At 40.9% G+C, this 26,323-nt stretch overlaps 1 protein-coding gene and 1 non-coding gene across 6 annotated transcripts in view; both read right to left on the bottom strand.

The window, feature by feature from the left end:
- Positions 1-11,412: 11,412 nt before the first annotated feature.
- TLR1 (toll like receptor 1) overlaps positions 11,413-26,323 on the bottom strand; it is a 41,603-nt gene continuing 26,692 nt past the window's right edge. For 2 of the 5 annotated variants that reach the window (XM_053578015.1, XM_053578016.1), the window contains exons 2-4: positions 19,798-19,882; positions 16,185-16,277; positions 11,413-14,074 (exon numbers count right to left, since the gene is read on the bottom strand). In XM_053578015.1, coding sequence (XP_053433990.1) covers positions 11,659-14,007 — 2,349 coding nt within the window. In that variant the 5' untranslated portion in view covers positions 14,008-14,074; positions 16,185-16,277; positions 19,798-19,882 and the 3' untranslated portion in view covers positions 11,413-11,658. Of the gene's footprint in view, positions 14,075-16,184; positions 16,278-19,797; positions 20,146-26,323 lie in introns of those variants that run through there. The other 3 variants (XM_053578014.1, XM_053578013.1, XM_053578017.1) reach the window with 3 other exon arrangements.
- Positions 23,495-23,628, bottom strand: LOC128576158 (U11 spliceosomal RNA). The gene has a single exon (XR_008377270.1). It is a non-coding gene; the product is annotated as a U11 spliceosomal RNA (small nuclear RNA).

Genomic DNA, 26,323 nt, shown 5'->3' with positions numbered 1-26,323 from the left:
AACTGCTGGCTCAAGCAATTCTAAGTCACTGGGACTACAGGAGCAAGCCATGCCCAGCTAAATCTCCTATTTTTTTTGTAGAAACAGGATCTTATTCTTGCTGAGGTTGGCCTTGCATTTCTGACCTCAAGCAAGCCTCCCACCTTGCCCTCCCACAGTGCTAGGATTACAGGTATGAACTACTGTGCCCAGACTTCTGCCCATGCTTTTGAGGTCTTAGTCATAAAATCTTCTCCTAGACTAATGTCATGAAGCTTTTTCCTCGTGTTTTCTTCCAGTAGTTTTTATCATTTCATGGGTTACATTTAGGTCTTTGATCCATTTTGAGTTGATTTTTGTGTAGGGTGAGAAGCAGGGTCTAGTTTCGTTCTTCTGTGAAATCCATATCCAATTTTCCAGCCACCATTTATTGAAGAGACTCTCCCTCCCCCAATGAGTGCTCTTGACACCTTTGTCAAAAATCAGTTGGCGTCTATATGTGGATTATTTTCTGGCTTCTCTATTCTGTTCCATAGGCCTATGGGTCAGATTTTATGCCAGTACTGTGCTGTTTTGATTACTACACCTCTGTATAATAACAAATTCTGAGATTTGGTAGTGCGATGCTTCCAGCTTTCTTCTTTTTGCTCAGGATTGCTTTGGTTATTTAGGGTCTTTTGTGGTTTCATACAAATTTTAGAATTTTTCTTCTATTTCTATGAATAATGTCACTGGCATTTTATTTATTTACTAATTTATTTTTTGAGACAGAGTCTCAAGCTATTGCCCTGGGTAGAGTGCTGTAGCATCACAGCTCACAGCAATATTAAACTCTTGGGCTTAAGTGATTCTCTTGCCTCAGCCTTCGAAGTAACTGGGACTACAGGTGCCCGCCACAATGCCCGGGTATTTTTTGTTGTTGTTGCCATTGTTGTTTAGCAGGTCCAGGCTGGGTTCAAACCCACCAGCCTCAGAGTATGTGGCCAGCGCTCTACCCACTGAGCTATGGGCACTACCCTTTCACTGGTATTTTTTGATAAAGATTGTATCAAAATCTGTAGATTGTTTTGGATAGTATTATCATTTTAACCCTATTAATTCTTCTGATCCATGAACACAGGATGTCTTTCCATTTGTTTGTACCCTCTTACTTCTTTCACCAGTGTTTTATAGTTTTCCTTGTAGAGATTTTCCACTTCTTTGGTCAAATTTATTCCTTTTTGGTAGCTATTTGTAAATGGGATTGTGTTCTTGATTTCTTTTTCAGCCAGTTCATTGTTCACGCATAAACACACTACTGATTTTTGTATATTAATTTTGTATCTTGCAACTTTACAGAATTCATCTATCAGTTCCAAGAGTTTATTGGTAGAGTATTCAGGTTTTTTTATGTATAAGATCATGTTGTCTGCAAACAGGGACCATTTGACTTCCTCCTCTTCAGTTTGGAAGCCTTTTATTTCTTTCTGTGGCATAAACTATTATATATATTTAAAACAGAGGAAATAAGTACTCAGAACTCCCTAGTTATTTTACTATATATTTACTATTATTATGCATATTTCTTTCTAACTTCACCTTCAGTGATATCACATTGGTTCCTTGAAATTGGCCATAGTAGAAGTATTTACACCCTGAAATTGGCAAACACTATAAATTAGGAATTTATTGCTTTGTTAATTTTCCAGACTTATGAAAGTAAACGGAGATAATGTTAATTTGTCAAACTTTTTTTTTTGAGAATCTGTTGTTAAATATTTATTTACCAGCACACCACTGCATCTGATATCATTTATATCTAATTAAAAAATAAAACATTTGGTCAACTCAGTGGTTCTGAACTTTTTATTCTTTTGTGTATTGCCTTTATTTTGAAGAAAATGCTTTTCACTGATTGTTTTTTGGCTACTTTGTCAAAAGAAAAATATAAAACGGTTGTAGGGGTGGCGTCTGTAGTTCAAGTGGCTAGGGCGCCAGCCATATACACCAGAGCTGGCGGGTTCCAATCCAGCCCAGGCCTGCCAAACAACAATGACAACCACAACCAAAAAATAGCTGGGTGCTGTGGCCAGTGACTGTAGTCCCAGCTACTTGGGAGGCTGAGGCAAGAGAATTTAAGCCCAAGAGTTTGAGGTTGCTGTGAGCTGTGACACCACAACACTCTACCTAGGGTGCCAGCTGGAGACTCTGTCTCAAAAAAAAAAAAAAACAAAAACAAAACAGTTATAGGGTTAACAGTACAAGAGATTAGCTACATATGCTCAATACGAATACATTCTAGTGGGCAGAGCAGTCAAATCTCCAATTCAGCTAAAGTCTGCTGTCCTCAACTGTGATTTTATTTTGTCCTTAACAGTTCAATTCCAACTACTCAAAAGCAACAAGAGAATTAAAAGTATTTTTTATCTCACTAAAGTATGACCAGTGGAGTGTGCAAATCCTGGTGTGCCAAAGTCACCTATATGCTGTATGAGAAATAAATTTTTGACTTTGAATCATGGGGAATTGGGCTAGCTGCATCCTTTTAGTGCTTAGAGTCACCTGTAAACCACTCAAGAGGACACTGCTACTGCAGATATAAGCAAGGGGAGGTAGGCTCGGTAGAATAGCAGAGCATGTATTCTTCTTATTTTAAAATGAAATTAGTGAGGCTTTATATTCTTCTTTTGACCCATGAGATTGCCGTTTTGTGCTTATCAATCCAATCAACATTGGCTGGCACAACAAAAAGTCACTGCATACTTTAAGACAAGTGCCTCTATTCACCTGAAACACGGTGATACAGGTGTTTGCGAAGCTGTATGAGGCCTCCTTGGGCCAAGGTGTGGTACTGGCTGTCAGGAATGTATGTGGAAGCAGCTGCCCCTTCAAACAGGGGATCCTGAGGAGCAGGAAGCCAAGACAGAGTGAGTGAGGGGTGCACCAAGGGAAGCCTGGGAAGAACTAGACTCCCAGCAGGTTGGACACCCCTGTCTGAGAGCCTGGAGTGATGGTGTGGTTGCTCACAGACCACAGGCTGGGGTCCTGACCAGGGCCAGCAGATGGACTGGCATTATGATTCATGGGAGCACGCTAGTATGCACGGGCATTCCAAGGCTAGACCGACAGTGGTGGGACTGCAGCATGAATAAACATGCAGACCGACTGTTGCATGTCAGCATGCCTGCATCTGCCCCCACTCCCAGTTCACCTACTTCCAGCAGTGGTCATCAGCCAGCACAAGCTCACTCTCCTGCGGGCACATGCCCAGCTCATGCTCTATGGGGTCACCCTTCTGCCTGCCACCTGTAGCTCACTCTCCTGTGGGCACATGCCCAGCTCATGCTCTGTGGGGTCACCCTTCTGCCTGCCACCTGTAGCTCACTCTCCTGTGGGCACATGCCCAGCTCATGCTCTGTGGGGTCACCCTTCTGCCTGCCACCTGTAGCTCACTCTCCTGTGGGCACATGCCCAGCTCATGCTCTGTGGGGTCACCCTTCTGCCTGCCACCTGTAGCTTGCTCTCCATGGCACTCAGCAGGTGGTCCACTTGGTACTGCAAGCTCTTCTCTGTTCTCAGGGGCTGCAAGAGCTCATCTTCTTGCCTGCCCCCTCCCACTGACCCTGAATCCCCAACTCACTACTTGAGAGCCCTCTTCACCAGAGAGCTACCTTCACCCCCACTCAGCTGGCCTACAGTTCTTTCAAGAAAAGGTGCCACTTGGGTCAAGATTCAAGACTGCACGCAGGTCCCAAAACAGATTTAAAGTTCCAAGTTGCAAGGCTGAGAACGAGATCTGAGATGGAGGGAGAGGGAAGCTATGCCACTTGAACTCCTACAAGGAGCACCTGGAATAGTTCTCTGAGACTCAATGGTTTACTTTTTTAAAGAACACTATTTAGTCAGGGATTTACATATGAACTATCTTCACTTATGGCTAAATTGTTGTTCAACTGTTAACATCATTATGACCTATGCAATATTAGGGCATAGCTAAAAACTACATTACACACTGTGGTTACAGTGATTAGACTTTTTATTTTTATTTATTTATTTATTTTTTTAGTGATTAGACTTTTTGATTTTCTTCTAGTTAACAATAGCCTTGTTTTTTATTTTTTTAGTTTTCTATGTATCTGTGATAATCTCTTCCATATTCCCAAATAGCTCTCAAGCCAAATTTTTTATATAATCAAATCTATCAAATGAACTATCACCTCTTTCAAATAATCTTCTGTCATTTGCTCCAGTGTGGACTGAATGCTCTCTAGGACTCCTGCAGAGCTAACATCGTCTAACTTTCAGTTGCCACCATCTTGAAAAGTCCTTACTTCTCTCACAGGTATTGGTTCTCTTGTTTCCTGAAATGTATAACATCATCTTTATTGATTTTTATCCATCATAGTAAAAGACATTCACCTGTACTTTTCTGAGAAATGCATTGGTGGTTAATTTGGAGAAGAAACCTGGATGTCATACCTCATATCTGAGTGCTTGTTTGGCTGGATTTAAAGTTCCAAGTTGCAAGTAATTTTCCCATGCAATTTTGAAGATATCACTCTATTACTTTCTAGCTTCTATTATTGTATTGTAATGTGCAATGCCATTTTGATTTCTGATTCTTTGTAATGTGACACAGTTTTTCGTTTGTCTATATCTCTGGAAGACATTCTGAGTGTTGTCCTTAGTGTTCTAAAATTTCTAGAGAAAGTGCCTTCATTTGGGTCTGTGTACTATTCATTTTGCTAGGCACTATAAGGAGATTTCATGTCCTTCAGTGGGATTTCTCTGGCTTTTTTTATTGACAATGTCTTTCTTTTTATTTTCTCTATTTTTAACTTTCTGGAATACCTTTTAGATGGATGTGGACCTCCCAGACTTAGACTCTTACTTTTATTTTTTTCTCTTGCATTGGCAATAACCATCTTGTTCTAATTTCTTAGAAATTCCCTAAGCATGTTTCCCCATGTTTCTATTTCTTTGGAAGAGGGGACTATAAAATTAAGTTCCAAGAAGTATCTGGACCTTCAAGTTGACTGGGAAGAAAGGTAAACATCCTTATGACTATATAACAGATAACTCTCCTGTCTCCGGACTCTCAAAAGTATCTTTTTTGGGATCTTATTGATTAACTTTAATGATGGATTTTTATTAAGGCTTGTCATCCACTTGTATGTGTGTTTACTTTGAAAATTCAAAAAGTGACTGTGTCCTGGTAGGATGAAGTACATCACACAACTTTATAACAGCCAACCAAGGCAGCACAAGCTGGTGAGCTGGTCCAAAGTGATGGGAAGCCACCAGAAGTCATCCAGAAGGAGAGAATATGAGAGGCAGTCAGAAAATTCTGCTTCCTCTGAAATCCTTAAGAGGAACCTCTTTACTGTAGCCATGTGGGTTAAAATCACTCATGACCTTCTGATCATTTATCACTCATGATTTTAATCCACATGGCTAGAAATCCCCAAAACAAGAAATCATGAGAAAACTTGAGATGCATTAATGAGGTTGAAATTTTTCATGTTTGTTTCTTAACTGGATTCCATTTTGAGTTGTCCATCCTCATTGCCAGTATATAGACTGAGATATCAGTGCTTTTCTCTTTTGTTCTATTAGTTCTTTATGTTGTGAAATATATCATTAAATGAATATAACACATTTCTCCATTGTTGGAAATTTACAGTATTTCAAATTTTTCATTATTACAAATAATCCTGCAATTAACATACTTGTAAATAAATATTTGTCAACATTTCAACTTACTTCCTTGGGATAGATTCCTAAGAGTGAAATTACCAGGTAGAAGTGCATGAATATTTTTAAACTCTCAATATATAGCCAAATTACTTTGCCATTACTATAAGCCATATAAAATGCTCATTCCATTGCAGCCTCACTAGGGTAGCAGGCTGATAAAATGGAACAATGTTAGTCTAAATTTTGGTAGAAGTGCCTGAGTGAGGTGTGAGACTAGATAACTTTGCTGATCACCAACCTCTAGCCAATAAGAGAGGCCAAGAGGCTAAGAGGCGTTAAAAATTAGAAGAGGGTTGTAGAAAGAGGTTTTTGTATATTATGAGTTCCATTTACTCTCAAGAAGGATGGTAAGGGGAGGGGTCATGAACTTCCTGTTACCTCAATTATAGGGAAAAGGGCTTCAGCAGAACCACCTGGGAAGCTTGCTATGCGAACTCTGTAGTAAGGGGAACACATTGGACCAATCTTTAATTCATACCTAAAAATATAAAGGTGTTGGCTAGCTACTCCAGAATATATTTTACAAATAATGAAATGTAAGCTTAGAGAGTTTAAGTAACATGTCCAAGGTCAACCACAAATAAGTGATAGAACTAGAATTGAAACCAAGACCTTCTGATCATTTACCTGTGAAATAAAATGTTTTTATTTTCATTACTTACATTTATCCATACTTTGGCCTGAATTCTTCATCTTCCAATTTGGAATTCTTTGGCAGAAGATTCCACCAATACAATTTCAGCCTCCTACCAACTTCCTTAGAACCACTTGTGAGATCTGCTCTGTATATGTGGGAATCATGTAACTTTCCTTCTCAAAATCTTGAGTTTGTTGATAAACTCTAAGTGACATTATGCCTCCCTTCAAGGATTTTTCTTTTAAACTTACCAGGTGTAATGGCTTTAATTGCGTCTCCCAAAGTTCACATATTGAATACCAGAACCCCAATACCTCAGAATGTGACTTTCTTTGGAAATAAGGTTGTTGTTGTAGAAGTAATTAGTTAAATGAGGTCATTAGAGTGGGCTCTAGTTCCATATGATTGGTTTTAGCATGAAAAAGAGGAGTTTGGACAGAGACAGGCATAGAAGGACGACGATAAGAGACTCAGAAGACAGCTGTCTACAAGTCAAGGATAAGAGGTGAAGAACAGATCCTTTTCTCTCCCTTCTCCAAAAGAGCCAACACTGCTAACACCTTGATCTTGGACTTCCAGCTCTGGAACTATGAGAAAATGAATTTCAGTTGTTTAGATCACCCAGTTTGTGGTACTTTGTTACAGTACCAATGCACAACTGCTTGCTTGGTAATTGAAACTTGGTTGTGAAATCATGAAGTTCAATACAGGAAGTGCAATCATCTTAGAAATAAATGGGAAAACCCAGTTCTAACAGCTGTTGTAACTCCGTTACAGAACAAGAGTTTTCATACGTTTTTTTTAGCATATATATCATGGTTTGGATTTGCTTTCCACTCTATGCTTGATAGATGTTTACATGATGCCTTTCCTATATCCCAAGCTCTAACTCCACAGTTTGACTTTCAAGGTCCTTAACAATATGGTCTTGGTAGAACTTTCCACATTCATGTCCTGCTGTCATTTTTCAACAATATGGTCTTAGTAGAACTTTCTACACTCATCTCCTACCATCACTTTTCATAAACCCTATGGTCCAGTCAAATTGGGCACCAGTCCCAGAATAGGCCTGGGTATTTTTTTTTTTTTATTAAATCATAACTGTATACAATGATATGATTATGGGGCATCATACACTCACTTCATAAACCATTTGACACATTTTTATCACAGTGGTTAACATAGCCTTTCCGGCGTTATCTCAGTTACTGTGCCAAAACATTTACATTCTACATTTACCAAGTTTCGCAAATACCTCTGTAATATGCACCACAGGTGTGATCCCACCGATTCCCCTCCCTCTACCCACCCCCCCCTTTCTCACTTCCCCCTATTGTTAAGTTGTAGCTGGGTTATAGCTTTCATGTGAGAGTCCCAAATTAGTTTCATAGTAGGGCTGTGTACATTGGGTATTTTTTCTTCCATTCTTGGGATACTTTACTAAGAAGAATATGTTCCAGCTCCATCCATGTAAACATGAAAGAGGTAAAGTCTCCATCTTTCTTTAAGGCTGCATAGTATTCCATGGTATACATATACCACAATTTATTAATCCATTCGTGGATCGATGGGCACTTGGGCTTTTTCCATGACTTAGCTATTATGAATTGGGCTGCAATAAACATTCTGGTACAAGTATCTTTGTTATGTTGTGATTTTTGGTCTTCTGGGTATATGCCCAGCAGAGGAATTACAGGATTGAATGGCAGATCTATTTTTAGATCTCTGAGTGTTCTCCATATATCTTTCCAAAAGGAATGTATTAATTTGCATTCCCACCAGCAGTGCAGAAATGTTCCCTTTTCTCCGCATCCACGCCAACATCTCTGGTCTTGAGATTTTGTGATATAGGCTAGTCTCATTGGAGTTAGATGATATCTCAAAGTAGTTTTGATTTGCATTTCTCTGATGATTAAAGATGATGAGCATTTTTTCATATGTCTGAAGGCCGTGCGCCTGTCTTCTTCAGAGAAGTTTCTCTTCAAATCCCTTGCCCAGCCTGCGATGGGATCCCTTGTTTTTTTCTTGCTGATGCGTTTGAGTTCTCTGTGGATTCTGGTTATTAAACCTTTGTCAGAGATATACCCTGCAAATATCTTCTCCCATTCTGAGGGCTGTCTGCTTGCTCTGCTTACTGTGTTCTTAGCTGTGCAGAAGCTTTTTAGTTTGATCAAGTCCCAGTAGTGTATTTTTGAAGCTGCTTCAATTGCCCGGGGGGTTCTCCTCATGAAATACTCACCCAGACCAATTTCTTCAAGGGTTTTCCCTGCATTCTCCTCTAGTATTTTTATAGTTTCATGTCTTAAGTTTAAATCTTTAATCCAATGAGAGTCTATCTTAGTTAATGGTGAAATGTGGGTCCAATTTCAGTCTTCTGCAGGTTGCCAGCCAGTTCACCCAGCACCATTTGTTAAATAGGGAATTTTTTCCCCACTGAATGTTTTTAATTGGCTTGTCAAAAATCAAATAGCGGTAAGTAGCTGGATTCATCTCTTGGTTCTCTATTCTATTCCAGATATCTACTTCTCTGTTTTTGTGCCAATACCATGCTGTTTATCAAAACACTATCGATTTGTAGTAAAGTCTGAGGTCTGGTAGCATAATTCCTCCTGCTTTGTTTTTATTTCTGAGTAATGTCTTGGCTATTCAAGGTTTTTTCTGATTCCATATAAAACGAAGTAATGTTTTTTCAAGATCTTTAAAATATGACAGTGGAGCTTTAATAGGGAGTGCGTTGAAATTATATATTGCTTTGGGTAGTATGGACATTTTGATAATGTTGATTCTTCCTAGCCATGAGCATGGTATGTTTTTCCATTTGTTAACATTTTCAGCTATTTCTTTTCTTAGAGTTTCATAGTTCTCTTTATAGAGATCTTTCACGTCTTTTGTTAGGTAAATTCCCAAATATTTCATCTTCTTTGGCACTACTGTGAATGGGATAGAGTCCTTAACTGCTTTTTCAATTTGACTGTTGTTGGTGTATATAAAGGCTACCAATTTATGAATGTTGATTTTGTAACCTGAGACGCTGCTGTATTCCTTGATCACTTCTAGGAGTTTTGTAGTAGAGTCCCTAGTGTTTTCCAGATACACAATCATATCATCTGCGAAGAGCGAGAGTTTTAGGCCTGGGTATTTCTGCCTCTGCTCTCTTTTCTCTATTTAAAATAGCCTTCCCATCATTCATCATTACATGTTGAAAAATCCAAAGTTAAAATCTTCCTTCAGGACCTAATGGAAAACCCATCATTTCTAAGGAGACCCTTTCCCACTCTGAACTTCCATTATATATTTTTCTTTCATTGACTTTCATTTTAGTTTTTTTCCGGATACATGTGACATCTTCCGATTGGCGGTAAGTCCCTTAGGGCAAGAAGCTAATAGTATACTGTGTGCCATTTGGATCCCCCCCAACACACACATAAGTGGAGAAGGAGACAGGTGTGTACAGGACATTCGTTTGGAGAAGTAATCTCAGGGCTCAAGAGTGAGGAGAATGAGAAGAGTAAAACAAGGAGGACCAAAAGCCAATCCTTCCTAGTAAGTGAAGCTGGCTCAGTGGCATTGGGGACTGCTTGAGAATTGGTGTAGACTAGGCCTCATTTTTTTTTTTTTTTTTTTTTTTTGCCCAAGACTAGAAGAAAAGAATATTTATCTAATGCAGTGGTTCTCAACCTGTTCTCAACCTGTTAGAACCCATAGGAACCATATTAAAGGGCCACAGCACTAAGAAAGTTGAGAACCACTGAAATTCTAATGGCTCCTATCATATAGTTTTCCAGGAACCACTGAAATTCTAATGGCTCCTATCATATAGTTTTCCAGGTATAGACTAGGCCTCATTTTATTATTTTTTTTTTTTACCCAAGACTAGAAGAAAAGAATATTTATCTAACGCAGTGGTTCTCAACCTGTCGCGACCCATAGGAACTATATTAAAGGGCTACAGCATTAGGAAAGTTGAGAACCACCGAAATTCTAATGGCTCCTATCATATAGTTTTCCAGGATCACCTCATAGAATATCCCTGGCACTTCCAGGTCTGTGCATGTATCAGAATGGTTGGACAGACAAGGATACCATCCAGTGCTGTTGGTGAATGCATGTAGCATAAAGTGAAAGATAAATGGTGCAGTCATGACAAGGCTACCCCTGCCTTGAGCTGGCTACCAAGAGGATGTGTGCTGGGTATGAAAAAGCATCTGCTATAGTTCACTCCTCACACTGTCCCAATCCACTCATCCTCTATTTAATAGTTGCTGGAGAGAGGCATGCTCTGTGCAGAAAAGCACTACGTATCAACTATATTATTCCCTCTGATCAGCAGAGCAAAGGCTCTGGCATATACATATTCAGGCAACAAGAATCCTAGCAAGATCTCCAGCCACAGAAAACCAGACTCAGAATTTCCACTTGGATTGAGTAGAAAGCACTCTTGGTTTGCATTCCCCCAGATGTAGACCCTGAGACAAGGATTCAAATGCAAGTAGTTTACTTCAAAAGTAAGTGATCTCAGGAAACATCCAAAGAGGAATGAATAAATGAGAAGGAAAAAAAATAGGAAGGAACCCAATAAAGAATACTGTATTTGTCACTGTGGACATGCAGAATCTTATCTGGCTGAGAAATTAAAGGATAATGTAAAGTTCATGCTAGATGTATCTGAAAAACTGGGTCAGAAAGTTGACATATTCATCCACCAATTATCCTTTGGATGTTTGTTGAGGCCTATTTCCAAGGACATCTCTTCCAGCACTTCTTTGTATGAGCCTCTTAGCCAGGAAAAAAGCCCCTTCGCACATAGTCTCCAGCATTATCAGTGAGCAGCCTCCCACACGTAGAGATGAATGCAGAGTGGAAATGGGGAAGGCACCAATATCTGTAGAAATCTGTAATAGAAAGCGAGCTCTAGGCATAAAAGGTATGGAGTTTTCTAATATTGACTCTGGTACCCAGGATCATACACCACCAAAGAGATACAAATGCTTCTGTTGACCTCATAATAAACTCAATGAATTCAGTTACAGCAAGAAACAGGTGAATCCCAGATGTGTCAGAATTTATATAATTTTATTTGTTTTTATTAACATGTATAAATGGTGAACCAGGGCCTCAAAAAAGCACACATTTTCATCTACATCATAAACTCAAAAATGTGTTTACATTTGTGTGGATGCAAAATAAAGTCATTGTTGGAACTTCCAAAGCAACAATGTTGACAAGAGAACTTCTTTCATTTTTGGCATACTTTTGAGTGGAAAGGAGGAATGTTTTTGGCTCTGCATGTAATCTATTTCTTTTGCTTACTCTGTCAACTTAATATTAACAGCTGCTCTTAGGTTAGCCCAAAAAAGTCCACGCTTGCTTTTCTCCTTGGGCCATTCCAAATAAGTCCTCCGTACCATGAGAGTTTTGAGCTTGTGATAGCTGCTAGGAATGGAGTATTGTGGAATGGGTTCCAGCAAGATCAGGATTAAGTTATCAGCTCCTTTGTGGAAAACATTGTGGTGGGCGAAGTAGAGTTCATAATGGCACCACTCACTCTGGACAAAGTGGGGAGACAAAACAAAGATGGACTTGTAACTCTTCTCAATGCAGTTTATGATGTTTTCCACAATGCTCTTGCCAGGAACAAAGTTTCTCTCATGGAGGCAAATCCGTATATCTTCTCTTTCTAGGCAAGGTACCAATTCATTCTTCACCCAGGCAGCATCATGTTCACTGTATGAAATAAATGCATGGAACTCGAGAGCTCTTTGGAGTTCCTCTAAGTGTACATTCCTAGCCCTGTGTCGGGTCCGGGTCCACTGGAACACCATCCTGAGATACCAGGGCAGATCCAAATAGATGCAGAGGAAGGTCACGGTAACAGCCAACACCAGCATGATGGCCCCAATGGTGACAATCAGCAGAGCTGTGTTACAGGATAATTCAGATATGTGAAAGTCTTCTAGAGGCGTTCCCTTATAGCTTTCAGGGTAGTCACACTTATAAGAATCAGGCCAGTCCTCTACCACTTCACTTGATACTTGGCCTATGTTTTTGACAAATTTTCTTAGCTCACATGTACATTGGAATGGATTGTTCCCTGCTTGTATTGACCTTATCTTCTGGCAGCTCTGGAAGAATTCATCTGATGGCTGGGAAACTGAATTATGGTCAATGATCAGCACAGAAAGGCTGCTAAAGGTGTCACATCCAGGGAGGTCGGTTAAAGAATTGAAAGCAACATTGAGTTCTTGCAAAGCTTCCAGAAGAGTGACCTCTTTAGGGATGCTCTCTATTCTGTTACTGTGAAGGTCAAGTACCTCGATCCTGGGAGGTAAACATCTGAAAATGGAGTCAGAAAGTATATTCGAAGACATGTTTAAACTTAATAAAGTTTTAGTCCAAAAGCAATTTTCTCCATTTTCATCATACCTTAGAAAATTCTGACTAATATCCAATTGCTGTAGAGACTTCATTTCTTTGGTCATACGAACTATTTTTGTAAGTTCTTTTAATTGATTCTTTTGTAAAGTAAGTATCTCCAACTCAGTCAAGCTTCTACAATTTTCAAATACTGTATCTGTTAAGAGATTATTGGAAAAATCCAAATATAGGAATGGGCTAACTTGGGATGGGCAAAGGATATGGACCATGCGTGTCCCAGACACTGTGAAACTTTGGATGTTCATATCTGAAAAGATTTTGTAGATATCACTTTGTGGAAAACTGAACACATCGCTGACAACTTGGTGTATAGATAAGGCCTTCAGGGAAGTGCCAGAATAATTAAAATCTCCGAAGTCTAGTTTCCCCTGCAGTTTCACATCTGACATTGAGAAATACTCTATGGTTGTATGCCAAACCAGCTGGAGGATTCTAATGAAAGAATTCCAAGTTGTTTCAATGTTGTTTAAAGTAAGATTTGATAACCTTGGATTCATTTGAAGTTTTGCCAGAACATTTAGGAAATCAGAACATGCATTATCATCTAGAACACATTTGATATTAGATAGTTCTAGATTTACCACAGTCCTGAATGACACATCCAAAATAAAATGGAATTCCTTTTTTGTGGGAAAAACAATGTGAAGACTCTCTGTGTTAAAGTCTTGAAGGCTCTCAAGGTCTTCTTTTTCCTCAAAAGTCTCTCCCAACACCAAAAAAATCTTACTGATGTTCAAATGAGCTATCAGCAGCACCCTAGATTTTTCTAGTCGTGTAGCACTCAAACCCAGAAATTTTAGTTGAGACATGTTGCCAAACTCTTTGCATATGGGCAGGGCATCAAATGCATTAAATGACAAGTCTAAATGTTTGAGGTTCACAGTAGGATGACAAGAAATCTTCCCCAACTTGTTATGGGACAAATCCAAGTACTCCAAATCCCGGTTGAATTTGAAAACATTGATATCAAGATGCTGGATTCTATTATGAGAGACTATCAACATCCTCAGCTTTGACAGTGATGAGATCTCAGAAGTCTGAATCTCAGATATATAATTGTGTGATATATTTAAGATGGTTGTTTTTAGGAATAGATCTTTGGGAACATGGATGAGACCTGTTTGGGACATGTCAACTAAAAATTCACTTTCATCAGATAATTGGATTCTAATCTCCAGTATTAACATGAAGGTGATGACAAAACAGAAGATGCTTGTCATATTGTAACACTAGGCATTCCTCGAGGTAGAAGTGATTCTTCAGAGCATCTTGATAAAGACCCAGATTCTAAAAAAAAAAAAAATATATATATATATTGGGTGATTATATTAAATAAAGCATGGTGGATATTAAACATTTTTTATTAGATGCTCATAAAATGAAGGCTACATCCTTTTGGGGTATACAGCCTAAAACCAGGCCAATATACATATAGATAAATGATTATGCCAGCTCTAATCAAGTGAGTTTTAATATGGATGGTGATGTAAAAGGTTGAAGGATAGTTCCTGCCAAAAGATGTCCACATCTTAACCATTTCCTAATCCCTAGAAAATCAATGGAACCTTATTTTGGAAAAGAACCTCTACAGAGATAATGAGGAGAAGGATCTTGAGACGAGGGAATCATCCTCAATTATCTAGGTGGCCCCTAAATGCAATGACAAGTGTCCTTAAAAAGGCAGAGGATATTTGACAAAGACAAAAGGAGGAACAACAGAGACGCAAAGAGAAGGCCATGTGGAGACAGAGGCAGAGACTGGACTGTTGCTTGAGTTTGTACTTGTGATCTCCAGGGAACACATTTCTGTTGTCTTAAGCCCCCAGGTTTATGGTAATTTGTTACAGCAGACATAGAAAGCCAAAACAGACGGTTCGTGGAAAATCCTCTGGCCTCCAACCCTCCCAAGACCATTCAGAGCTCCAGCTAGGTGGACTTCCCCATGTCTTCCCACGACTTATCTTGAGAGTTCTCCCATGTAGTAGAATTGGGACAGTTCTTGCATTACCTCTTATTACCTACACATAGTTTGGGCCTAACTTGGTCTTATTCAAAAAGTAACTAGGTCACGATAAAAGGCCTCTCAGAAGATTCATTCTTTCATTCTTTCAACCAATATTTATTGATCACCTACTGGCCATGTTTTAGGAACTGGAAAAAAAGCAGTGAACAAGATAAAGTTCTAACTGTCAAGGAGTTTATTATCTAGTGGGAAGACAGAAAATAAATAAAGGACCACATTTAATATGATGCAGCAGTAAGAGTTATATAGAAAAATAAGACAGTAAATTGTGGGCATGGGATATAGTGCTCGGTGGTGGCTGTTTTTGAGTGATTGGCTAAAGAAGGTCTTTTAGAGAAGATGAAGCTGAGGTAGAAATGAAGTGGATGAGGAACCTCTGGGAAGATCTGGAGGGAGAGAATTTCTGGCAAAGGAAAAGGCAGGTATAAGATCCTGAGTTGGAATGAGGCTGGCTTGTCAGAGGAGAAGAGAAGCAGTCTGTTAGAACAGAGTGAGCAAGGATGAGCAGAGTTAGAGCCAAGATCACACAGGGGACCTGGTGCGGTGGCTCATGCCTATAATCCTAGCACTCTTGAGAGGTTCAGGTGGATGGACTGTCTGAACTCACAAGTTCAGACCAGCCTGAGCTAGAGCGAGACCTCATCTCTAAAAATAGCCAGGCATTGTGGCGGGCACCTGTAGTCCCAGCTACCTGGGAGGCTGAGGCAAGAGAATCACTTGAACCCAAGAGTTTCAGGTTGCTGTGAGCTATGACACTACAGCACTTTACCTAGGGTGACAGAGTGAGACTCTGTCTCCAAAAAAAAAAAAATCACACAGGGCCTTGAAGATCACTGCAAGGAGTGCAGATTCTATTCCAAGAATGATGGTGGGGGGTGGGGGGTGAAGACTGGAAGATTTTGAGAATGGGAAAACTTTTATTCTCTTATTCAGAAAACTTTGTTTTCCTTTATTCACCAAATACGTGTGTATTCCCTGTGCAGTGCTAGGCATCATCCTAAGCTATGCTTGTTGCACCACTGGAGCTCAGATACCATTTTGTGGTCCCCATTCCACTGGCACATGAGACCAGAGAGAGTTGTGTTGAGATGAACCCTAGAAAGTGTACACTCCTCGCCCCTAGAGACCCTTTCAGCTGGGGCTGCACAGCTACTCAGTACTCTTAAGTAATTTATTAATAGTAAGGGGACTATTACACAAGCACGCCATCAGCATTAGCAAAGCACCAAACTCCTCCTTACATGTCCCCTCCCATATCTCAGCAGGCACCAAAGGACATAAATAATTCACCCCCCAGAAACAACCCTGACCTGCAAAAGTTCCCCAAGTTAAACATGCAAACTTATTGGTATTCAGAGCTTTTCTTGGACTTACCCTTTTGCAGAGGAGCCCACAGATGCCTTCATCATCCTGATTGCTTCTAATATGGAAGAGACCCTGGGAACCCCAAGAGCATTCACGAAGACTCTGAACAAGGGAAATGACACCATGTTAAAAGTCAAGGTGGCCTTTTTATGGCATTTATTGTATTTGGCTGAAAGACCTAGAAATTTCCCAATTCTTCCTCTCCAGCTTCCTAAATGAGCTGCTGGCACAAGGAGCAATACTTAGATGGATGTTACAAAGTGTAACTTGAATGGTTTGCCTCCCCCCGCCATCCATATGATGAAATCCTAACCCCCAGTGAGGTCGGGGGAGGTGAACCCAGATGAGTGGAGTCAATGCCCCTATGAAAGGGCCGGCAGAGAGCTCTCTGGCTTTCTTTCCACCAGGTGAGAAAACAAGAAGACAGCACCAATCTGCACCCAAAGAGGGCGCTCACTGGAACCCAACCATACTGGTACCCTAATCTTGGACATCAGGCTCAGAACTGTGAGAAATAAATTTCTGTTGTTTTTAACATTCAGGCTATGGTACTTTATTATGGCAGCCCCAACTGTCTAAGACCATGGCAATAAAAGTAACTACAAATACTCCTGGGGCCAGTGCCTAATATCTCAAAACAGAACTAGTTAGGTCAAAGTAAAACTGTTGGGGCTTAAGGCCCCACATGGGACTCTCTACTTATTCCTATGCCTGTACTCAAATCAAGGGCTCCTTCCACCTGCTGGTCAACTCCAGCGTTCAAGGAAGCAGCCAGCCATCAGCATTGTCGATGAGATATGCGGAGAGTGGCCCGAGAGACAAGGGGAAGACACAGACATGAGTGCTTAGCTCACATAGAGCCCACCACCAGCAAGAGGGACGTTGTCCTGTTCCCTTAACCACTGCAACCACCACAAAGCATTTACATTTACAAAATTGCTTGCCCACCAAGCATTGATTCGAAACATGGCTTCAGTTTTATATCTAGCTGAGTTCATTGACTCAAACATCTTCTGTTCACCCAACTTACATTTGGCCCTTTCATTTAAAGTCATTAATTTCAAGTATTCAGCTTATGAAACCACTTTATTCTGTAGTTAAGAAATCAAAGTTTTGTACGTAGGAAGAACTGATTTTTAGGAATTCACAGCATCTTTAAATGTCATGTACCAAACTTGCCAAATCAATGAAAATCAATGTCTCAATTCCCCAGACCAAAGTATTTTTTTATCAAAATCTTAATGACATCACATCACTGAACCTCATCTATATTAGAATCTCAAAACTTTTACAACCAAGTAAAATGATTATTTGCTAAGTTGAGCAGAAAAAGAATGCTTTAATTTGAAAATACAAAATACCACTAGGTGTGTTTATGTCAATTTTCTTCATTATGATCAGTTTAGCCTCACATTATATGATACAATGAATCAATACATGTGAATTGCCTTGGTTTGGAGACTTCGGGGATATCAAATCAGGGCTTTGACGGGTTTTATTTTTTTTATTTTTTATTTTTTTTATTGTTGGGGATTCATTGAGGGTACAATAAGCCAGGTTACACTGATTGCAATTGTTAGGTAAAGCCCCTCTTACAATCGTGTCTTGCCCCCCAAAGGTGTGGCACACACCAAGGCCCCACCGCCTCCCTCCTTCCCTCTCTCTGCTTTCCCTTCCCCACCACCAATGAACTTAATTGTCATTAATTGTCCTCATATCAAAATTGAGTACATAGGATTCATGCTTCTCCATTCTTGTGATGCTTTACTAAGAATAATGTCTTCCACGTCCATCCAGGTTAATACGAAGGATGTAAAGTCTCCATTTTTTTTAATGGCTGAATAGTATTCCATGGTATACATATACCACAGCTTGTTAATCCATTCCTGGGTTGGTGGGCATTTAGGCTGTTTCCACATTTTGGCGACTGTAAATTGAGCTGCAATAAACAGTCTAGTACAAGTGTCCTTATGATAAAAGAATATTTTTCCTTCTGGGTAGATGCCCAGTAATGGGATTGCAGGATCAAATGGGAGGTCTAGGTTGAGTGCTTTGAGGTTTCTCCATGCTTCCTTCCAGAAAGGTTGTACTAGTTTGCAGTCCCACCAGCAGTGTAAAAGTGTTCCCTTCTCTCCACATCCACGCCAGCATCTGCAGTTTTGAGATTTTGTGATGTGGGCCATTCTCAATGGGGTTAGATGGTATCTCAGGGTGGTTTTGATTTGCATTTCTCTAATATATAGGGATGATGAACATTTTTGCTTTGCTTTGACGGGTTTTAATGGATAAAAGTCATGTAATAAATCTGGCATATTTTTCAGTCCTGCAAATAGTTAGTAAGACTCTTCTCTGCACCCAACCAACTAGCTATTAACCACAAATTGAAAGGGTCAGAAGCAGGTCAGGAGCTTTTCTGCTTTGTTTCCTATGTGTTTATGTGACCTTTTGCTTTCTGTGTTTTGTAAAGGCGCATTCACTTTTAAGTCTTTTGGCCACGTTGGGTGTGGCCTGGGAAACATTTTCATCACTTGCAATTCCGTCTGATTTCTAGCTCTCAGAACATATTCAGTGGGTTGAGAACACAGAAAAGAGTAAGGAGTGGGAATAGCCCAGAGAAAAAAATGAAAGTAAATCAGCTCATAAAAACACAGGACCTAGGCAGCGCCTATGGCTGAAAGGAGTAGGGTGGCGGCCCCATATACCAGAGGTGGTGGGTTCAAACCCCGGCCCTGCCCAAAAACTGCAAAAAAAAAAAAAAATAGCCAGGTGTTGTGGCGGGCGCCTGTAGTCCCAGCTACTGGGGAGGCTGAGGCAAGAGAATCACCTAAGTCCAGGAGTTGGAGGTTGCTGTGAGCAGTGACACTACAGCACTCTACCCAGGGTGACAGCTTGAGACTGTCTCAAAAAAAAAAAAAAAAAAAGGGAGGGGAAGGGGGTGGTTTGATAGAGGGAGGGTAAACAGCGGGACCACACCTGTGGAGCATATTGCAAGGGTACAAGTCAAATCTATCAAGTGTAGAACATAAATGTCTTAACATAATAATCAAGTAAATGAGGTGAAAGCTATATTAATTAGTTTGATGTAAGCACATCAAATTGTATAAAAAATAAATACATTGTACCCCATATATGCATAAATGTATTCATGATCTATGAGTATATGACTTAATAAAAAAAAAGCCACAGGAGTTGTCCACTGCCCCTGAGAGTAACTGACTTATATCTCACTTTCCTTAAGTTGTCCCTGTGAAGAGAGCAGGGCTGGGGACACAGAGTGAAGAGAAAAGCCATTGGAAAGCAACAACTAGAGCTAGCAGCTGTGCTGGGAGAAAACCAGGAGACGTTTGTGACCCAGGTAGGCATCTCCCAACTCAGAAATACCTCTGGAAAGCAAATCACCCATGAGGTGTTCATCCAGGAAAAAAAAAAAAACTTTCTCTCTGATTCAGGATTAGGAGCTGATAAACAAACGCCAGTTCACACCACGTGGTAGCTGTGCACCAGGCCAGCCTAAAACCCACTTAGAAAGCACTCAGGACTGAGTCCTGGAGACTCCCGAGATTTCTGCACCCCATAACTAGCTACGCCATTATTTTCTTTTACAAAATACAATGTTACTTACCAGGACAACCTGCTTGCTGTTCCATTTGACAATCTGTAGGAAATTCAAGCACTTCCTTGAACATTTAGTTCTTTGCTGGCCTCGGCTGAGTGTTGAAAACAAAACAAAACAAGGTCTTTTACACCATCTACTGAATTCCACTGGCGTTACATTACATAGTAAGTATAAACTTGTTTTCTCCTATTAATGTATAGACTGGGGGCTCTGGGTTACCTGACAGGCTTGTAATGAGATAGAATCACATGTCTCGGGTTCCGTGTTTCACTGCAGCCAGTTCACCCCTGTCTACACTGATGAAGCGAAGGAGGGGTTGTTAATAACCCACAGATCATAACTGGCCAAATGCAGCATGCTCATTGTGGTGGCTTTGCGGGCAGAGGCGGGAATGTGGGTCTGGGTGTGTTCCTGTGTCTTGCATTTCCTCTTTCCTTTAGATCAGTTCACTATTAAAAGTGGCTGAGACGGGAAAGAGGAAGGGGTAAAGATCAAAGTTTTGCAAACCACGTTCTCCAAGAAGAAGGATAATTCATGTGCTGGTTATCGAACGGATGCCAATCGTAGCTTACAGAAAAAACTTGATGCTGAAATTTTTTTCCGATATTTTCAAACTTTCTTCAAAACATGAGTTTGTTCTTGTTTTTTTTTAACTCTGCATGAAAAACACATGAAGAATCTTTTTTCTCAGAGAAGGTCCGAGACCCTTCCTTTGGGTTAGTTTTTGTCAGCATGTTCAAGGAAACCATTCTGACATCTCCACTCCTGTCTTTTAAGACAATGCCGACAAAAATAACAGAACAACAAATAGGGAAATAAAGCTAAGGAATGCCACCTGTCTGCCTCTGAACTTGTCCTCAGCCTGGCAGGGCGTCCAGTCACAAACTGAACGTGAGGGTGACAAAGCTCTTTCTCTTCTCTCCTTCCATAACTCTTTCCTACAATCAGCTTTTCCACCACACAGACAACAAGACCAACTTCCCTAAACTAAAAAAGCTGGGATTCTTTTTGAGTTGTGATATTATCACTGTCTTCCTCCATTCCCCTTCTCCCCCACCTCAAAATTTGTTTAAAATTCTGAGGTTTGTCTATAAATACATTTCTGAAACTGAAAGGATGAAACTCCCCCCAGCCATCCACCGTTTCCTCCCTGAGATTCATAACTGGACCTGAGGGTGGTCTCTCACTAAGAAATTAGTTCTTGGCTCCCAAAGGCATTGACTTGGTGAATCTGGGTCTGGAGCAGTGATTTTCAACCGTGTTGCCCCGACACACTGGTGTGCTGGGAGAGGATCTTAGGTGTGCCTCGAAATTTTTTAAAGATCATTAATTAAATTATTTTCAAAAAAAGTTCAAAGCACAATAAGTACGTTCTTTTGTTTTAACTCTTTCTTTTGATTAACGTAATTTAAGCGTGCCCCGGAAGTTTAACTATAGGTTCAAGTCTGAAATTTAAAAAAAAAAGCATAGGTCTAGAGAGTAATGCCCAGGGGCTGGGCGTGGGGAGGGGAAGTGAAACATTTAAGGACTCTAAAATCCTGTGTTTCCCTGCAAACTCATCACCACCCCTCTGAGTTGCCTGCCTGCCTTTTTTTCTCCTTATTATCCAGTGGGTCACTGTTACACAAACACACACTTGTAATCATGTATACCTATGCACTTGATACAGCCACATCTCCCCAGGAAAACTTTCATTCTCAGAGAACATGGCTTCTTATAAAAAATATTTAACCTAATATATTCAAAATACTATTTCACACACAATCCATATAAAATATTTTTAATGAGATAGTTTACCTTTTTTTTATTCTAAGTCTCCAAAATTTGGTGTGTGTTCTCCACTTAACAGAACATCTCAATTGGGCTACACATCAGTTGGTTTTACTCATTATGGGATAGGGTGGAAATTTTTGTATGACTTGGATCCAAAACAAAGGACAAGGAAATATTATGTAACCCCAAATTCTACAGATAGCTGCTAAAAATTGGAACACTTCCCCAGGGCATGCTAAGAAGCAGTTGAACCAGATGGTACCATCTCTACCACCACCACCCTGAGAATGTTTCCCATCCCCCTGAGAATGCTGGGAGGGCAGTGAGTCAGCAGCTCAGGAAGATGTGAGCCTGCAGGCTCTCTCTACGGGAGAGATGATGTCTCCTTCTCAAGCCAAGTGGAAGGGCAATGCTTGTAGAATCACTCACGGCCACTGCGCGGGGAGACTAGATATGTATCTCTTTTCTTGGGAGGATATTGGTTCTGATCCAGAAATGTGGAGGACCCCCGCCGCCCCTCTGAGCAGATTTGGAGAACATTACACATTCCTCCTGGAGTTCAGGAGTGTAAGTTGACGGAGGGACAGGTGTCTACTCTCCTAGAGATTTCTGTTAGAGTAATCTTGCCAACAGGCAATTAGAGACTGTGGTGTCACCTAAATGGGAAAGGGGTGTGTCTCCCTCTCAGCTTCCCCTGGGCTACAACACTCAGAGAAGAGGGCTTTGTTAGCGCCTGTGAATGATGCAGTGCAAGAGAGAGTAAAGGGCCGAGGAGAAGACAGCGCTATGGGCCATCCTGGGCACTTGAATGACTTTGTGGGGTAAAGACAGCTCCCTATCCTAGGCCCCCTGTCTATACTTGACCTATTATTTGAGAAAGAAATAAACTTCTATCTTATTTAAGCCCCTGCATTTGAGGTCTCCCTGTCCTATAGCGTAGCCTGTGCCTTAATCCACTCAGTTCTAGAAAAGAACTTCTTCCTCCCTCTCCTCCCTGGTCTCCCCATGGAGCAGGAAGTGTGTATCTCAGGTAAACTGTGCCCACCCCCATATGTACACCACAGCTGAGCTATAAGCCCAGTCCATGATACGGTGAAAGAAGATGAGCTTCAGGTGGAGTTGGAAGTTGTAAAATCTTAAACTAGATTCCAGTATCTATACCTCAAAAGGACTGAAAAGGTATGAAATCTGCTCAAAATTCCAACCAAGGGGTGAGAAGGGGAGAATTTCAGAATTCAGTTGGTGGAATGAATGGAGTAAAATTAAAACTAGTTCATATCTAAACTTGGCTATGTTGAGATTTCTCATAAACTGACTGTAATTAATCTCCCCGGAAGTCCCTGCCATTCTAGAAATCCCCTCAGCTCTTGCGCTGCCGCTGGTTTCTTTGATTCCTTTCTAATCAAATCCTCCTCTAGAAATCTATCCAGAAATACTTCCTCCTTTCCCAGAATTTTATTTTGTCATTGTTGTTCTCCTCCTTGGAATTTACACTCCCCCATTTATATCTCAGTCCTTCAGCCAGAAGGACTCTGTGAAGACAGAGTCACAGATGGAGTGACACATCTACCAACCAAGTGACACCGAGGACTGCCAGCCACCCCAGCAGCTAAGAGAAGGGCGTGGAATGACTTCTCCCTCAGAGCCTCCAGAAGGAGCCAACCCTGCCAATACCTTGATTTTATTTTTGTTTGTTTGTTTGTTTTTTGAGACAGAGTCTTACTTTGTGACCCGGGTGGGCTAGAGTACAGCGGTATCACCAAAGCTCACAGCAACCTCAAACTCTGGGCTCAAGCGATCCTCTTGCCTCAGCTCCCAAGGTAGCTGGGATTACAGCCATGCACCACCACTCCCAGCTAGTTTTTTTCTATTTTCTGCAGAGAGTGGGTCTCGCTCTTCTTCCCCCTACACCTTCCCCCCCCCCCCCGCCATGGGCACTGGGACCAACGATCACCAGCTGCCCAGACACCAAAAAATTATGCTTTCAAAATCTCTTGATGTCGATTCCACACAAAGAGCAGTTGAGTTGCCCCATGTTTGCCACTCAAGACAGAAGCCCTTTTTTTGGGGGGGGGGGTGTCTCGCTTTTGCTCAGGCTGGTGCATAGGTGACAAATGCTGCGCGGGGGCTCTAGGGGGGAAGCAAGGAATGAATTCAGTCAGTTTCTTTACTCTTCCTCCACCCTTTCTTCTCTACATTCTGGATATTCTCCAGCAAGGGAAGCAGGGCTTACACAAAGAAGAGCAAATCTCCCTGCCTTAACTGTCAGATGAAGCAAGCAGGATACCAGGCCCCTGCCTCCTACTGTGGCAGAGTTCAAGGCCGGCTCTTTCACGGGAGGCACATTAGTGGGTTATTGGAAGGACTTGAGTGGACCCCACATTGCAGTTTTTTGATGCAAATGGTACATTACCTGGCTGATCTCTTGCAGCAATGTCCCCTCCTCTCCCCTGCAGTACCCCTCTTCTCCCACAAGCCCATGGCCTCTCACTGCCTTAGTCCCTTTGCACATCAGGCTGCCTGGTTGACTGAGGTCCCATCATGACAGCTCAAGCCCAGCTACTCTTTCCATGGTCAAGGCCATGTGAAAAAACTCACGTACTGTTGCCATGCCAGCAATGGTAGGACAAGTTACAGTCACTGCTTCCCTTCTAACATCCTACTGCTTGGGGCTGCCCAACCCAAGCCCTCACCTTCCGAATTCTCCATCTGGGAAGTATTCAGTCAATGAATATTTATCAAAAACTGTTCCTACCGCCAATCCCCACCCCCAAACTTCAGCAAACATTCCTCAAAATGTTCCAAAGGTCTCACCCCACACCTGGTCTGCTATGCTGGAACTGTGCACTTGTGTTACTTTGCAAGCTTTCAGTCTCTAAGTGATGGCAGGCTACTTTTCCAGTATCCTTGGAGCCCCTCTTTGGAAGAAATCCAAAGCAGTCTCCTCATGGTCTAGAACAGGAGTGTCCAACCCGTGGACCAGGGGCCACGTGCAGCCCAGAATGGACATGAGTGAGGCCCAACACAAAACCAAAAGCTTACTTAAAACATTATGAGATTTTTTGATAATTTTTTGGTGGAACCAACTGCATGGTTCTTGAGCATGAACTTCGTAGACAACGTCACAAGGTCACATAAAATAAACATACATATGCTCTAGCTATTTGTACACACGCACACCGTTTTACATGGTAGGTGGCTTCCAGAGTGTCTTCAGATGCAGAAAGTCAAACTGACACCATCGGACATTACATGTACTCATGGTGACCCGGTGAGGCAGTGATTACCAATAACATTTCAAGCTGCCATTGCAACGTTAGTCATTTACTGTTCTTTAGATGTCAGGCAGGCATTCTTATTTGATTTTAAGGGAACTTCCACAGCTCGGAGGTGCCTCACACATTACTCACCACACTTCACCATCAGCCTCCTCCTTCCTCGCCCTGCACCTACAGCCAAGACGTGGGAGGGCCCAAATCTTGCTTTCTATTTTCCTGTAAATTCATTTTCATAATAAAAATATATATAGCCCTTTATCTATTATTATTTTATTAATCTCATCATGGCTCCCACAATGAATCAAAAGAATACAAAACCCCCCAAAAAGGAAAATTACGGATGAAGGAAGATCGTTCAATGAAAAGTGGGCAGATGACTACTTTTTTGTCACAGCAAATAGTAAAGCACTCAGCTTAATTTGCAGGGTATTTGTGCAAGTTTTCAAAGACTATAATTTGAAAAGGCATTATGAGCAAAAACGCGCTGCCAAATTCGAGGCATATGAAGGTTTGTGTCGTAAGGACAAAATAGCAGAACTGAAAAGTCTGATGTTGATGGATCACCTGAGTTCAGGAGTTGGAGACCAGCCTGAGCAAGAGTGAGACCCTGTCTCTACTAAAAATAGAAAAACTAGCCAGATGTTGTAGCAGGCGCAGGTAGTCCCAGCTCCTCCAGGAAGCTAAGCAGGAAGATCGCTTGACCTCAGGAGGTTGAGGTTACTGGAAACTCTGACACCATGGTACTCTACCCAGGGAGACAGACTCTACTCCTGTCTCAAAAAAAATAAAAATAAAATAATAATAAAGTTACAACCCAGACGGAGTCCATTGTAAAAGCCAGTTATGTGGTAGCATATTTAATAGAAAAAAAAATCAAAAACATTCACTGATGGTGAGTTTACTAAGCAATGTATGGAAAACATGGCAGATATAATTTGCCTTTAAAAAAAGGGATGTTTCTAGAATCACTTTGTCTCCCCAGATTGTATCAAGGTAAATTGAATAAACTGGAAAATCCAAAAAAAAAAGTTTTGAAAGTAAAGCTGTTCATTTTAAATTTTATACATTGGTGATGGATGACAGCACTGATGCTACAAATATGGCTCAATTTGCCATTTTTATTAGAAGTATTGGTGACAAACATAATGTCACTAAAGAAATGGCTTCTTTAGTGCCATTAAAAGATACAACTAAATCAAGAGATTTATACAAACCAGTAAAAAATATGTTAAAGCAATTTTCTTTGTCCATTGTCAACGTATCTGGTATAGTTACTGATGGTGCCCTGGCAATGGCAGGTAAAAGAGAAGAACTTGTAAAATTGATAGAAGACGATGCAATTGCCACCCAAAAGTCAGGTTTGATGAAGTATCATTGCATATTACATCAAGACAATTTATACACACAAGAAAAAAATGTTTTGAGACAGTTTCACCTTGTCACCCTTGGTGAAGTGCTGTGGCTTAACAGCCCACAATAAC

The sequence above is a fragment of the Nycticebus coucang genome, chromosome 23 (assembly GCF_027406575.1).
Source record: "Nycticebus coucang isolate mNycCou1 chromosome 23, mNycCou1.pri, whole genome shotgun sequence".
Lineage (NCBI taxonomy): Eukaryota > Metazoa > Chordata > Mammalia > Primates > Lorisidae > Nycticebus > Nycticebus coucang.
Note: the sequence above shows the minus strand (reverse complement) of the source record. Positions and strands in the feature narration are given on the sequence as shown.